Source organism: Solanum pennellii, chromosome 5, assembly GCF_001406875.1.
Source record: "Solanum pennellii chromosome 5, SPENNV200".
Lineage (NCBI taxonomy): Eukaryota > Viridiplantae > Streptophyta > Magnoliopsida > Solanales > Solanaceae > Solanum > Solanum pennellii.
The window spans coordinates 76,808,510-76,825,288 of record NC_028641.1 but is presented as its reverse complement, the minus strand read 5'-3'; the positions used below and the strand labels follow the sequence as shown (position 1 = coordinate 76,825,288).

Genomic DNA, 16,779 nt, shown 5'->3' with positions numbered 1-16,779 from the left:
CTCCAGGTGTGCCAGATTCATGCGCTATAACACACAAAAAATCAGAAATTTTCAGTAATTTCTGTTTAAAAAAAGGAATGTGTTTGTGGAAATGGGTGTGAAAAAGAAGTATGAGTATACGTGGTGTTACCCCAACTCATTGCGGATATCCTCATAAAGTTATTTGAGAAAAAAAATTGGATGCTCTTGGCGCTAGATCCATGATTTATAACATACGAGAATCTAGAAATTTAGTAAATTTTAAAAAAAAGGTATGTAAATGAAGAAATGGGCATGAAAGAATGGTGTGGTGGTTCCCCAATGCAAAGGTAATAATAAAGTTATTTGAAAAAAAAAATGTTGGGTGCTCCGGGCACAGGATCGATGGCTGCAACACACAAAAAATCAGAGAATTTAATTATTTTTTTTAGGGGCATGTAAATGCGAAAATCGAGCAAAAAAATAATGAGTATATGTGGTGGTTCCCCAACTCATTACGTGCGTCAGATCCTTTATCTAGAACATACAAAAAATCGAAGAATTGGGGTAATTTCTACAAAAAGGACCCGTAAATGCGGATATGTCATTAAGAAAATGGTGTGACTATATGTGGTTGTTCCCCAACTTATTGTGAAGGCCCTCCTAAAGTTTTTTGAGAAAATTTTTCTGTGCTCGGGGACTCCAGATCCATGGGCTATAGCATACGATAAAACATAAAATTTGGATAATTTCTTAAAATGGGATCTGTAAATGCTGTAATTGGCATGAAAAAAAGGTGTAAATATATGTGGTGGTTCTCCGACTCATTACAGAGTCCTCATAAAATTTTTTGAGAAAATAATTTTGAGTGCTCTGGGGTGCCAAATCCATGGGCTATAACACACGAAAAATTGGTAAATTTGATTAATATGTAAAAAAAAAGTGCTTGTGAATGCGAAAATAGGCATTAAAATGGTGTGAGTATACGTGGTAGTTACCCAACTCATTAAGGAGGTCCTCATAATTTTTTTGGGGGAAAAAAAATTGGATGCTCCGGACGTCAGATTCATGGTCTATAACACAAACAAAAAAATTGGGAATATGGATAATACCTAAGAAAGAGCTTAGAAATGTGAAAAGGGTGTGAAAAAAATGTATGCATATACGTGATGCTTTACCAACTCATTATGGAGGTCCTCATAAAGTTCTTTTAGAAAAAATAATTGGGTGCTCCAGTGTGCCAGATACATGGGCTATAACACATGAAAAAATCAAAAAAAATAGGTTATTTCTAAAAAAGGGCCAGTAAATGCAAAAATGGGCGTGAAAAAATAATGTGGGCTACGTGGTGGTGCCCTACTCATCAAAGAGGTCCTTATAATGGTTTTTGAGGGGGAAAAAATTGGTGCTCCGAGGCGCCAAATTCATGGGCTATAACACCCAAAAATTGGAGAATTTTTAAGTAATTTTTAAAAAGGACCTATAAATGCGAAAATGGGCATAAAAAATGGTGTGAGTATACGTAGTGGCTCCCCAACTCATTACGAAGGTCCTTATAAAGTTTTTTGAGAAAAAAAATTTGGGTGCTCTGATGCGCCAGATAAATGGGCTATAACACACAAAAAATTGAGAAATTTGGATAACTTTTTTTAAAAAGGACATGCAAATGCGGTAATGGGCATGAAAAAAATGATGTGAGTATCGTTGTGGTTTCCCAACTCATTATGGAGGTCCTCATAAAAATTTTTGACAAAAAAAATTGGGTGCTCCTGTGCGCCATATCCATGTGCTATAATACACAAAAAAAATGGAGAATTTGGACAATTTTTAAAAAAGGATATGTAAATGAAGTAGTCATGAGCGTGAAAAAAAATGATGTGAGTATTGTGGTGGTTCCAAAAACTCATTACGGAGGTCCTCATAAAATTTTTTTAGAGCACACAAAAAACGATTAAATTCGAGTTTTCATGCTTTAGGACTTGTTCGAACATCAAAATGTCTCTGTTTTCCCCTCAAGACCAACCCACGTCAACAATAATATCGTAACAGATGTCCATGAATTATTTCAGCCAAAAACAAGATGAAGTTTCGTATCACGAAAAATCATAGAATTAGCACACGAAAAAATGATGAAATTCAATTTTTCTCAATTTCGAGCTCATTTTAACTTTAAAATGCATATGTTTGTCCCTCGGGACCAAATAACGTCATTAATAAGGTCATAACGGATGTCCATGAAAAATTTCAACAAAAAATAAGTTAGGATCTTGTATCACCAAAAATCCATGGACGCACATGAAAAACGGTATTCGGTTCTTCCTGCTTTAGGCTCGTTTGAACTTGAAATGTGTTTGTTTGCCCATCGAGACCAATTCACGCCATTAATAAAATTGTAACAAACGTCCATGAAAAAATTCGCCCAAAAACAAGTCGAGATTCCACATAACCAATTAGCTGACTTTTTTTATTTTTCATTTGTATTGACCCATGAACTTCGCACCTTGGTGCATCCAAAAAAATTTCTAAAAAAAACACTATGAGGACCTTTGTTATTATTTAATTATTGGTGTGTGCTTGTTAAGTAAGACAAACGTTGGCATTTTCAAGTTCAAACTAGGCTCGAAAAAGGAAATATGAATTATTCCGTTTTTTGTGTGTTATTATAATCCATAGATTTTAGGTGATATGTTCGCACCGCGGTTTTCGGAGTGAAATTTTTGTGGGCGCTTGTGACGACCTATTTAATGGAACGTGTTTGTTCAGAGAGGCAAACGTTGGCATTTTCAAGTTCGAACGAAGACCAAAAGGGGAAATAATGATTTTTTTCATTTTTTCTTGTGTATTAGCTCATAGATTTGGCGCTTTGGTGCACCCAAAAAAAATTCTTAAATTTTTTTATATATACATTTGTAATGAGTTAGGGAAGCATCCATTTTTAAGGCATATTTTCATATTTATGAGTCAACTTTTAAAAATTACGCGAATTTATCGATTTTTGTGTGTATTAGTCTATGAATCTGGCGCCTTGGAGCACCTAAAAAGAATTTTTGAAAAACCTTTATGAGGACCTTCGTAATGAGTTAGGAAAGCATTGTTTATAGTCCCACTATTTTTCAAGGCATAATTTCACATTTAGAACCAACTTTTACGAATTAGCCGACTTTCTTGAATTTTCGTGTGTATTGTTAGCCCATAGATCTAGCACTTTGGAGCACTCGATTTTTTTATGATGAATAAGTGTTATGTTCGTGATTATTTGAATATGAAAGAATGTGATGATGTTATGGAAACTTTGATATGTGATTTATGGTGTATTATCGATATTGTGTTGTTCCATTACATGTGAAACTGGATTGGTTCTGATTTTCTGTGCAGGTTGTACTATGTGAAGGTTTGGATGGTGTGTCAAGGTACTTGTGTTCGGTATTATTTAACTAAGGTTTAAATTTGGGATGCTTGTTGAGTATTGTTGTTGTTTCGATACTCACTCCCTTGCTTTCTACACTTGTGTAGGTTACAAGCTCAGATTGTCTTGATCATCCTCTCACATCTTCGTCCTAAACTTTGCTTCTGGAGTTCGTGAGGTAGTTGTTGTCATCACAACGACATCACTTACTCCTTATTATGTCCTTGATCTACTTTAGATATAAAAACATTCAGACTTGTATTTCTTTTGACTCGGTTGTATGAGACTTGTACATGTGACACCAAATATTGGAAAAGATTGTGTTATGTTATTAGTTCTGCATGCTTATGTTATGTTTAGTACTTAATTTCTTTCTTACTTCCGCTTTTACCTTGTTGAATGTTGGTTAAACTGACATGTCTTGGTGGAATGAGATGAGTACCACAACATTCGATTTTTGGGTTGTGACATAAGCATTTCTAATTTTTCTGTACAACCGTGTTGCACACTTCAACTATTTAATCGTGTACTTCTACCTCCCACCAACACAAATATATGGTAACTTTACACACCAATACATGAAAAGATATCACCAGCATTATTTTGTCTTTGCAAAATTTAGACCTTTATTTTCAATGAATTTCAACTGCTTCATTGGCCACTAAGTCACAAGTAGATCGAGGAAACCCCGCCCAATAGATAGACAGGCCGGCTATCGGTGACACAAGACCCTTCTCTACTTGTCCAACTGTTTTTTCTCAAAGTAAATTATCAACAAAGCTTGAGAACATGAAAAGAACATTAGATATTCTAACATTGGTTATATTTTAACAATCATATACATACACTTTACAAAGAATTACATCTCAATCTTTTCTAAAATAAGAAACTGTGAAATCCAGAAGAAGAAAAAAACTAGCATATTCTACAGATTAGTGTCAAAAAGAATTGTTAATGCAAGAAAAAGAGCTTGAATTAGTTGTGGCTGATACCTGAATATGCCACAATCAGCAAAAGAAACATATACTTCTACTCCTGTGCATATCTTTTTCTTCAAATCCCCTTGTAAACGATATTATCGATAGATGCTCCGCAGCATATGTCATGAACGACGCCAAAACAAGGCCTCCAACGACCATCAAACCTAACCTGTGGGTGAAAAATATATATGAGAGTTATTTGACTATTAATGGGTAGACATAAACACATAGTGTTAGAATAGGAATAAGTATTTCTAACTTAGAATAGGAATTAGAATAGGAATAAGAATAGAAATTCTAGTTGGCAAAGGTTTTCAATGTAGTGTCTATAAATAGGGTCTTCATGTAACAATTTAGATACAAATTCAATAATATTTTCTCCAATATTTCTCACATGGTATCAGGGCAATTGTGAGAAAAAAAATATTCAAAAAATTAATATTTTCCAGTAACCTAGTTGATGTCCGGATAGTTATTATTTTCCATCACTGTTTTCATAAAATTGACACCACCACTAGCTGCGGAATTTCCCGGCGAGCAAAGCCCAGTCATCCCCACCGAAAACCAGTGCTACACGCGCCGCCGGTAGGATTTTCACCGGCGAACTGTCAAACCCACGCGCCGGCGCGTGTGACTTTTTTCAGCCAGTTTTTTCGACAATTTTTTTTCTATCTGAGTCCCTCTTCATTTCGAGGTTGACTATGTAATTTTTTTTCTGATTCCGACCAGATTCGATAGCCGGAATTAGGGTTCCGAATATTTTCAGGCTGTTTCCGACAATTTTTTTCGAGATTTGAATATTCCGACGATCAGATCTCAATAATCAAGATTTTTTTGTTGTTCCCGAGACAAATTTAGCATAATGTCTTTTGGATGTAATGTTTTTGGTTCTAAAAATATAGGGATTGGAAATTCTAGCTCTATAATCATTTCAGAACTTCTATTGGGAAGTTCAAACTATTTATCTTGGGTTTCGTCAATTGAATTGTGGTGCAAGAGTCAAGGTGTGCACGATCACTTAACGAACAAGACTTATGTGGTAGATGTAAAGGCAAAGACTAGTGAGGAAGATGCAAAAGTCAAAGCACATTGGGAGAAAGTAGATGCTCAATTATGTAGTCTCCTATGGCGTTCGATTGATTCCAGATTGATGCCCTTGTTTCGCCCATTCCAAACGTGTTATACAATTTGGGAAAAGGCGCGTGCTTTATACACTAATGACATCTCTCGATTCTATGATGTGATATCTCGATTGACCAACTTAAAGAAACAAGAATCCGATATGTCTACTTACTTGGGACAAGTACAGGCAGTTATGGAGGAATTCGACACGTTGATGCCAGTAACTACGGATGTGGAAAAACAACAAGGACATAGACAAACATTGTTTCTAGTTCTTACTCTTGCTGGACTTCAAACTGATAATGATTCTGTGCGTGATCATTTTAGCTAGCCCTACAGTTCTTACAATCGATGAATTATTCTCTCGCCTCCTTCGTCTTGCGGCACCTCCTAGTCACAAAGTCGTTTCATCACCCACTGTTGACTCCTCTATTCTCGCATCTCAAACCTTTGAAAAGCGTACATATCAGTCTACGAAAAATCAGCGAGGGGGAGGACGTTTTGGGAAACCTCAATCCAAGTGTAGTCATTGTCATAAGTCTGAACACACTCGTGACATATGTCATATTTTGCATGGTCCACCACCCAGTTATGATCCTCTTGTTCTAAAGGAATATAATGAGTTCCTTCGAAATCGCGCAAGTAAACAGTCATCTCCACCAGTAGCATATGGTGCTCAACCTAATCAACCATCCAATAATGCTCATATTGCTCAGATAGAATATGATGAGTTACTTCAATATCGTGCAAATAAGCAAACGTCTCCACAAATAGTTTCGGTTGCACAACCTGACGTGTCTGTCACGGGTAATTCTTTTGCTTGTGTGTCATAATCTAGTACTGTTGGAACATGGGTCGTGGAGTTTGGGGCTTTTGATCAAATTTCTGGTAATAAATCACTTTTATCCGATATTGTTTATTCGCAATCTCTTCCAGCTATTACTTTAGTCAATGGGATCCAGACAAAACCAAAAAGGGTTGGAAAAGCCAAACCCCTATCTTCTGTCACCCTAGACTCTGTTCTTTATGTTCCTGGTTCTCCTTTTAATCTAGCATCTGTTAGACGTTTGACGAAATCCCTACATTGTAGCATAACTTTTTTCGATGATTTTTTTCTCATACAGGACCGCAGTACGGGACAGATGATTGGAACAGGACATGAATCACAAAGTTTCTTTGCTGAAATACAAAATCAGTTTGGTGTTTCTATTCGTACTTTCCGTAGTGATAATGTCTTAGAATACTTATCATCCCAATTATAGCAATTTATGTCTCACCACGGAATCATTCACCAAACATCTTGTCCATACACTCCTCAACAAAATGGTGTTGCAGAAAGAAAGAATAGGCATCTCATAGAGACTGCTCGCACTCTCATTGAATCCCATGTTCCGCTGCGTTTTTTGGACGATGCAGTCCTTTCAGCTTGTTATTTAATTAACAGAATGTCCTCTTCGTCTATTCAGAATCAAGTTCCACATTCCATACTGTTTCCTCAGTCACATCTCTATCCTATTCCCCGTCGTGTCTTTGGGAGCACATGCTTTGTTCATAATTTAGCCCAGGGAAAGATAAATTAGCTCCTCGTGCCCTCAAATGTGTCTTTCTTGGTTACTCACTAGAGTTCAAAAAGGGTATTGTTGTTATTCACATGACCTTCATCGATACGTTATGTTCGCTGACGTTACATTTTTTGAGCTCAGCCTTACTATACATCTTCTGATCATACTAATGTCTCTATGGTCTTACTCATACCTCAAGTTTTACCTGTGCCAACCTTTGAGGGATCTACAGTTCCGTCTACATCTCCAGTTGCAGTGCCACCACTACTAACTTATCATCGCCGTTCACGTCCAACCCTAGTCCCAGATGATTCATGTCATGCGCCAGACCTTGCTCCTACTGCGGACTTGCCTCTACCTAGCCCACCGCTTGCACTTCAAAAAGGTATACGATCTACTCGAAATACTAACCCGCGTTATACCTTCTTAAGTTATCATCGTCTATCATCACCCCATTATGCCTTTGTGCCGTCTTTGTCCTCTGTTTCCATTCCTAAGACTACAGGTGAAGCACTTTCTCATTCTGGATGGAGGCAGGCTATGGTTGATGAGATGTCTGCTTTACATAAGAGTGGTACCTTTGGGAGCTTGACTCCCTTCCTGCAGGTAAATCTACTGTTGGTTGTCGTTGGGTTTATGCAGTCAAAATTGGTCCAGATGGTCAGGTTGATCGACTTAAGGCTCGCCTTGTCGCCAAAGGGTATACTCAGATATTTGGGCTAGATTATAGTGACACTTTCGCTCCTGTGGCTAAAATAGCATCTGTTCGTCTTTTTCTATTTATGGCTGTCGTTCGTCATTGGCCTCTTTATCATTTGGACATAAAGAATACTTTTCTGCATGGTGATCTTGAGGAAGAAGTCTATATGGAGCAACCACATGGTTTTGTTGCTCAGGAGGAGTCTAGTAGCCTTGTATGTCGATTGCGTAGGTCACTCTATGGTCTAAAAAGTCTCCTCGAGCTTGGTTTGGGAAGTTCATCACAGTAATTCAGGAGTTTGGCATGACTCGTAGAGGAGCTGATCACTCTGTGTTTTATCAACATTATGCACCAGGTCGATGTATCTATTTGGTTGTTTATGTTGATGATATTGTTATCACCGGTAATGATCAAAATGGTATCACCGATTTAAAGCAACATCTTTTTAAGCACTTTCAGACTAAAGACCTTGGCAGATTGAAGTATTTTCTAGGTATTGAGGTTGCTCAGTCTAGATCAAGCATTGTTATCTCTCAACGCAAGTATGCCTTAGACATTCTTGAGGAGACAAGGAATGATGGGATGTAGACCTATTGACACTCCGATGGATCCGAATGTTAAACTTCTTCCGGGACAGGGGAGCCACTTAGTAATCCTGAAAGGTATAGACAACTTGTTGGAAAGTTGAATTATCTCACAGTGACTAGACCAGACATATCTTTCTCCGTGAGTGTTGTAAGTCAGTTTATGACTTCCCCTTGTGATAGTCATTGGGAAGCAGTTGTTCGTATTCTTCGATATATAAAGTCAGCCCCCGGCAAAGGACTACTCTTTGAGGATCAAGGTCATGAGCATACCATTGGATATAGAGACGCTGATTGGGCAGGATCACCCTCTAACAGACGTTCGACATCCGGATATTGTGTTTTTGTTGGAGGTAATTTGGTGTCGTAGAAGAGTAAGAAACAAAATCTGGTTGCTCGATCTAGTGCAGAATCAGAATATCGAGCAATGGCGACAGTAACTTGTGAGTTAGTTTGGCTCAAACAGTTACTGGGAGAACTAAAATTTGGCAAAATTGATCAGATGGAACTTGTGTGTGATAATCAAGCGGCTCTTCATATCGCATCAGATCCAGTGTTTCATGAAAGGACTAAGCACATTGAAATTGACTGTCACTTTGTCAGAGAAAAGATACTCTCAGGAGATATTGTTACAAAATTTGTGAAGTCAAAGGATCAGCTTGCAGATATGTTCACCAAGTCTCTCACATGACCTCGTATTAATTACATTTGTAACAACCTAGGTGCATAGATTTGTATGCACCAGCTTGAGGGGAAGTGTTAGAATAGGAATAAGTATTTCTTACTTGGAATAGGAATTAGAATAGGAATAAGAATAGGAATTCTAGTTGGAAAAGGTTTCTAATGTAGTGTCTATAAATAGGGTCTTCATGTAACAATTTAGATACGCAATTCAATAATATTTTCTCCAATATTTCTCACACATAGAATCAAGCATAAAGTTCAAGATTTTCCGCCAACTGACATGTATACTGAAACAGATCCAGTGGCATTATGGAGGATCCGAGCAACATAGGTGAGAATTAACAATGCACTTGAAGGCCATCTGTGTGAAGCCATTACGTTTGTAGAAAATGGTTTATAAATGACAGTGTTTAAAAGTTGCACAACTTTGAGGTCTTCAATACTGTTAACTCTTAAAGGGAAATGACAGCATAAAGTTTAACCAAAATGGTGACTACTGTAAACTATCTTTTAAGTTTATTAACCGAAAAATGATCTGACCTACTTTGGATAATGGATATATGTTTTCTTCGGGGACAAAAATGTCCTACTCGCAGTATCTAATGTTCATCTTTTTATTCAATGTGCTCATCATTTGGTCAGAAACAGTTGCTCTACCTACTCTGCAGACCGTACTTGTGGGAATGGGATTACACAGAATTGGTTGTTGTTGTGTTCATCCAATGGTCTCAAGAGAATCCCCTTCAAACAAATTGTTCCTTATTCATACGGAAATCTGTTTGAATCATGATGTTGCAACGGCTTCGGCATGCCATATATGAATACTAAATTCAAGCTCCTAACTTAAGACAATTACTCAGCGAAAACATGCAAGTTTTTTGACAAAACCATGATCCAAGGCAAGTAAACACTAAATAGTGTTGTGTGATTCAGATCACACAACTATTAGATGATATGTAAAGCACAGTGAATTGCTTAAAATGCGGGGCAGAGAAATATCAGAAGTACCTCAAAAACAAAGCAGTGATTCCGAAAATACTAGGCAATGCGGGGGCTAAAATTGCGAGATATGCCATCCCTAACCCGTAGTAGCACGCAGCAATGTCACAACATGATTGCTGCCGCTGATGACCTACAAGGCAAGAAAACGCCAATGAAAAACCGTACCTCAAATTTAGTAAAATGAAAACTACTGATCTTACGCGACCAACCTTTTCCAGATTCATGGTCCAAAGATGTAGAATTGGCCCGAGATTGTCCAGCTCGATTTGCCACAGCTTTTCCCCATTGATAAACTAAGTACAAATAACTTCCAAACTGAAGGAAGAAAAGTGTAAACGTCCACTCGTACATCAGGAAAAGACCGGTCCACGGCATTACTTGGCGGGGGATAATTACAAGTGAAAGCCCAAGAGACACCAGAACAGCAGCAAAACAGACACATACAGATATCCCACCCAGAAAAGCAGGCACCTTTGGCTGCAAACAATTTGTGAACTTGTTTCATTATAATATCATCTAAGAACAAGCTATATAAGCTTATCATGAATTGAGAAAAACTAGAAATAGGAGCAACAACTTTGCAAGCAAAAGATAGTCATGCTTGAAATATAACTGAAATATATTCTGCAAGACGTGAGAGGCGATTCATTATTTTGAAATCTCTTCAGATTAAAAAGGGAAAGAGCAGAAAACAGGACTTCAACAACATACCCTGTGTAATGCCACAAGTGGGGTCTGGGGAGGGTAGAGTGTACGCAAAGTTACCTCTATCTTAGGAGATAGAGAGGCTATTTCCAATAGACCCTCAGCGCAATAATGAATAAAAAAACAGGATGTCAAAGTTCCAAAATCGACAGGAAGGGGTAGAGATACCTGCTGATCAGAAAGAATGGAGGATGAAGGAACGGAAGAATAAGCTAGGACACCTCCAGCTCTGATCTTGTAGTATAGCTGTCTAATGTGGTCAAATAGCGATCGTGTCTGCAGACAGCAATCATTTTTCAATATGAAAGATACTTAAGATGCTAAAAACTATTAAAGTGATGAAATTAAAATTGCTGACCTGTAAACATGACTTATAGTAAGAAAATACCATCAGAAGCAATGGAACCAGAAACAGAAATTTGACAAGAAGTTCATCTCTAGGATTTTTGCCCCCTCCAGTTCCAGGTAAAGATTCTTGAAGACGTACCCTAACATTCTGCAGAAAAGCGAACATAAGGTCATTCAATTGTTAGAGATACTTGAGCAAAATCCTCTCTTGCACACTAATATACAACTTGTGATTTCATCTCCAAGACGGAAGCAGCCAAGTGGTCAAAATGGGGTTTATGTTGGATAGGGAGACAGAGCCGTGGATCACGTTAGCTAGGAAGTAAATTATAGGATTAGGGGTGGCAAACTCAGCTCATAAAATCATCATCCATGAAACCTGCTTAGATTCGGGTGGGTTCATGACCCGCTTATTTTATTGGCTCAGCCCATTTTGACCCGCTTAATTTAGCCCAATGTACAAACTGGCAGATATGCAAGCCAAATTGATCGATAAGAAGCAGTCTAAATTTTCAAAAAGATCTTTTTTTATTTGATATGTTATGTACAACCAATAATATAAGGGAAAAAAAGCTTAGTAGGTACTTGAACAAATTATAAGAAAACAAACAAAGAATAACAAATTTAGTAAGAATAGGGCGGGGCAGGGCGGGGTTATGGAGTGGTTTTAGCCCATTTCAACCCAAGTACCTTTTGGGCGGGTCAATAACCCGCCCATTTATCAACTCAATCCATTTTGGCTCGCTCAAATTCAGTCCAACCCGCCCATTTGACACCCCTAGATAGGATATATGTAAAATGACTGCAGGCAGTGACTAGAGTATGATGGAGAAGAAAAATACCTGCCATACGTCAACAGGTTTCAACAGCCAAGATGTCCACCAATCCCATGGTTTAAGTGGTCCCAGTGTGTAATGAATAACTCGGAGTTCTTTCTCATCGACCATCCACTACAAATATATCAAAGCAAAAAAAAGTCAGAGCAAGGAAGGACAAATTAAGGAAAATCTAGCTCTTGCAGCTAAGACATTTCTGTTCTAACCATATACTCTAAAGCTAACCTTTTCTATCAAAGATGAAATTTTCAAATTTATTTTCTCATGAACCTCTTACCTGTTCCTGCCATTCAAGACTTCCTTCTTACCGACTTCTATTACACCATGTGTTTGTCACAAAACATTTCCTTAAATGGTTATGGACTTATGGTTCAACTTTCTCCACTCCAGACCATATAATTTCTTGGCATAGTTCTTCTTTGTATAGAATATAGTTATATGTATCATTAAGATTGCAGAGTTGTTCACACTTGGTAGGCATGAAATTAAGCAAACAAAACCACAGTAGCTTCTAATGATAAAACATGAATGGTACATCAAATGTAGTCTCTTCGGGATAATTTTACTGTGCAACCACAATAAGCCCAGGGAATAATGCAAAGTTGAAACACCGCATGTTGCAAAAGAAGTCCATTTAAAGCCATTGCTTCCCAGATCCGAATAATTTCTCTCAAAAATTCAATCCAAAAGCCAAAGCACATCCCAAACCCCTCCCCTACAAAATACCCCGACAATAACAAAATAAAAGTAAAAAAAAAACATCAAGCACACGACAGGCAAAAGAACTCAAAAGACGAACCTTGTTAGCAAGCATGTAAAGGCCAACATCCGCATTGTAAAGAGTAGAAAGTCTCTCCATTTCAGGGACCTTTCTAGAATTTAGGACATCTAAAGGCTGATTTGGCTCATAAACACGCGCATTAGCAAACCCAGCATAGTAGGAGTTCAGAAAACCTTGATCACCTGTCAGCAGGAAAAGAATGCATTGGGAGAAAGAGAAACATTTTCAACAATCATCACTAATATAGGAAAACTTTTATTGTTAGAACTACACAATGAAAGCTAACAAGAGTAAAAGGTTGGACTGAGAGGAGATAATCTTAGAATTGCACAGTTAACAGATATACCATACCTCCAGTGTAAGAAGGCAAAGTGGTCACCTTGCTCATCATATCCTTAAAAACCTCATCTGATGGCTCAATCACCATTACTCCGGAATTTAGTCTCTCAGAATGTTTCAAATTTGCACAAAACTTCCCACATTTAAATAGATCTTCAATGCTCTTAACTACAATAGTATCAGCATCAAGATATACCACTGCAAAAATAAAAGGAGAAATTCCAACATTAAGGAGTAGAATTCAGAAACTGTGTGCACCTCTACTTAATAAAAAGATGCCCGAAGTGAAAATGCTTATCTGCCTAAGAAATTTAAAATCAAAACAAGTTATGCTCTCTGCCTTCTGCTCTCTGCAAAATTTTTGTTTTCCCTTAATTATGTACAAGAAAGACATGACTTAATTATACAAAGCTAAGGTGAATACGTGTCGGGCTGTCATTGCCTCTGAAGAACCTGAGTGGATAAGTTTTCCGAAGCCTGAGTATAATAAATATGTTGCTCTTTATCTTTGTTTGACCTATTGTTCATTCATTTACAACTTCTACAATAATTTCTGTATCATTGTTTAGATGCATATGGTAGATACTGAAACCTGTTTCTCTTTCTCTTTGCCGGAGCTATTGTTCATTCATCTACAACTTTTTCTCTTAGTTTGTATCTAAAGGCTGAGATGCACAATAGCATATACCAAAATGGACAGTTAGTTGCATCAATATTAAAACAGGCTTGTTCCCTAAATGACATTCAAATGAAGCTTGGAGAGAGAAACCGTGAAAAAGGAATAGCATGAAATTACTCACCAGGGTGTTAGAACTAACTATTTGTACCAACTATAATATAAGAGGAAATGAATTGGTGCCCTTCATGGAGAAGAAGGCAAGCAATTCAGTTAAATGAATTTGAAAAGCACTCAAAACAAATTGAAATGTTGGTCATATCTCTTTCATCCTTTGTGTCCAAACTTGAATTCAAGCGCTGAGATATAGAATTACCTTTCTTGTACTTGGTCATGTTAAATACTTTTAGCTTTGTGTAAACACCCCAAAACCTCTTCGGCCTCACTTGATTTGGGTTTGACAGTAAACTAATCTTTTCCACAATCCAACCATCAGCCTGCAAAGAAAGAAACAAAGACAAAATCCTTCAATAAGATTCATAGGCCACGTCTAGAAATGCCTTAGCGTCAAACACAAATTTAAAGATGGAAATCTAGGTCAACTAATAAGATTATCACGGGACAAAACCTCAATGTAAAATAACAGTTAGTTCAACTGAGAAGACTGTAGGACTTGCTGAGAATCAAGTGTTCCAGCAGTCCACCAAGTCTTAAGCAGATGGAAAGAATTAACATAGAGTAGCCTCTGTTGGAATTCCAACCTTGCTTCCCAAGGTTATCATCCAACTCCTTGACCAAGATGATTAGAACTCCAAAACCACTAATCCTACATCCGAGGTCCATCCTATAGGCGAGGATGGTCCTTTTTTTTAATAGTAAAGATGTTCGGTGACTCCGGTCTATCTTCTATGCACCTCGACTAGTCCACCAGATACTTCCCACCAGTAAGGATATGATTAACTTTGTCCACCAAGGAGTGGGCTGATGGGGAATAATTAACTCAGAGAAGTCTCTATCAAGATTCCAACTTGCTTCCCAACTCTTCGATCACCTGGCCGCCCGCTTGGGGGCTATGGCCTATGTGGTCCATGTTCATTTCAATGAAATATTTGATGGCATTCCAACTCCAGCGCACATTATGAAATCCAAATGTTTACTTAACCTTTTTGTTTGGTGTAACCATTCAAACGTAAAATAATGTTTCTGCGGTTTTAGGTTTTATCAGCCCCTTTATAGTTTTTTAGATAGGAGAGAATGAAATGTATCTGGTTTCTAATTGAATGAAAGTTCATCAACCTGATATAACAACATTTAGAGGATTTATCATAATTATACTACAGGGGCAGAGCTAGAGTATAGTAAGCATGTTCAGCAAAACATAATAATTTAGTTCAAATCTGTCATTTATCTTAAGAACCTCATTTAATATTGTATATATTAATTAATTTAGTATTCAGTAACCCAACACGACTAGAATCCCAAGTAAGCAGCTTCAAATCCTAAACTCCACTGTTACACTAGTTTCACGCTAGTTATCTACCTACTGCAACACTCCATGATTATCCGGCTCGAAAACAACTATACAGCAACTTAAACTTTTGCAGTCATCAAACTACACTAAGCAAAATCAGCACCCATCCGTGAGTGAAGCCTAGTGCTCAATGAAGTGGATTGAGAACCATGAGTTCTACGGTTCAAATTTCATATGTCCAAGCCTCAGTGTACAAGTTACCCTAGCCGGTGGGAGTTAGCAGGCTCGTGGAATTAGTCGGAAAGCCCAAATCCATAAGCCTCCACCTTTGTTACACTATCTTCACACTAGTTATCTATCTACTTCAACACAACTTCATTATCCGGCTCGAAACAATAACCAGCAGCTAAAAATTATTCATCAAGCTACATTAATCAAAAATAACACAAAAGGGTGTTGCCTAGTCATTAATAAAGTGGATTAAGAACCAACAGGACCATGGTTCAAATTCCATATGTACAAGCCTCAGTTTACAAGTTACCCTAACTGATGGCAATTAGCAGTAGTCCGATAAGCTTAAGTTGGCACAAACACGACGGTTATCCCAAAAAAGCTAAACTATACAAAAATGAACCAAAATGTAAGTAAATGCTAAAACTAAGTAACAAAAGTACTTACTCTTAGTAGATCATTAGCATATTGAGAAACCCCATCAGAGACCAAAACAACCATATCTTTAGTAGACCCAGTATCCCTAATTGACTTTCCAAGAACTCTAACACCAAGCAAAAACTCATCTCCATATAAAAGGGTAACATATGCTTCTTCAGTTGATTGAGATTTGATAGCTCCAATAACCCAATTACTTGATAAAAACATCAAGAAAAAGAGAAACCCATATCTAAAATCAATTTCTTTCATGGAAAAAAATCTGAAAAATCAAATTTTGAAGCAGAATTCAGCTTAAAAAAGAGATCTTTTTCTGATTTTTTTGCAGAAAAGGGGAAAATGGATCTGGGTTTTACTGGAAAATGGTAGTAGAATAGTGATATATGAGAGAAATTTAAAAAATTGAAATTGGGGATTAGTATATTATTGTTCTTGATTCCTCAGTGAAGAAATTTTTTGAAACTTCTACAGTTGCTATTTTTACACTACATGAGAAAGAAAGAAAAACAAAATTTCAAACAAAAAAAAGAATATTATTTTAGGGCCTAATGAAAAAAAAATCATTTAATCACCTTATGATTTATGATATTAATCGATATGGACTGTGATGAAATGATCGACCCTTAAATTTTTGATAAGAAGTCTTAGATTTATGGAATAGAATAAATTTTGTTGAGAGGATCGGTCCAATTCGAATTTAATCGAAGTCCAATAGGAATATTAAATTTAATTAAAAATGTGTTTATCGAATACTTTGTGCTATGCAAAATATGTTTATCACCATGGTATAACTGTAACTATATGTCTAGTATAATCTTACAAATAGAGTTTTGAAATGATCGGATGTATGTAGATCTTACACCTGCTTTTGTGGGGTGGAGAAACTGTTTTCGATAGATCTTTAGTTCAAAGAAATTTTTGAAGTAGGATTGCAAGATAAATACGATAGTAAAACAACAAGATAAAAAACACATAGAGCAATATATAAAATGCTACCTATAATCTTTTATTCTAAT

At 37.1% G+C, this 16,779-nt stretch overlaps 1 protein-coding gene across 1 annotated transcript; it reads right to left on the bottom strand.

Moving 5' to 3' along the window:
* Positions 1–4,165: 4,165 nt before the first annotated feature.
* On the bottom strand, positions 4,166–16,254 carry LOC107018760 (inositol phosphorylceramide glucuronosyltransferase 1-like). The gene is made up of 10 exons (XM_015219324.2): positions 15,773–16,254; positions 14,000–14,120; positions 13,020–13,205; positions 12,687–12,850; positions 11,894–12,001; positions 11,062–11,199; positions 10,872–10,979; positions 10,208–10,475; positions 10,005–10,128; positions 4,166–4,513 (listed from the first exon to the last, which is right to left on the bottom strand). The coding sequence occupies exons 1-10, from the start codon at positions 16,013–16,015 to the stop codon at positions 4,372–4,374; spliced, it is 1,602 nt and encodes a 533-aa protein (XP_015074810.1). The 5' UTR covers positions 16,016–16,254; the 3' UTR covers positions 4,166–4,371.
* Between the last annotated feature and the right edge of the window lie 525 nt (positions 16,255–16,779).

Coding starts and splice junctions, on each gene's coding strand:
- LOC107018760 (XM_015219324.2), bottom strand. CDS start 16,015: ATGAAAGAAATTGATTTTAGATATGGGTTTCTCTTTTTCTTGATGTTT. Junction 12,851..13,019: donor TTTGCCTTCTTACACTGGAG/GTATGGTATATC, acceptor TCCTGCTGACAG/GTGATCAAGGTTTTCTGAAC. Junction 12,002..12,686: donor TTTACATGCTTGCTAACAAG/GTTCGTCTTTTG, acceptor ATATATTTGTAG/TGGATGGTCGATGAGAAAGA.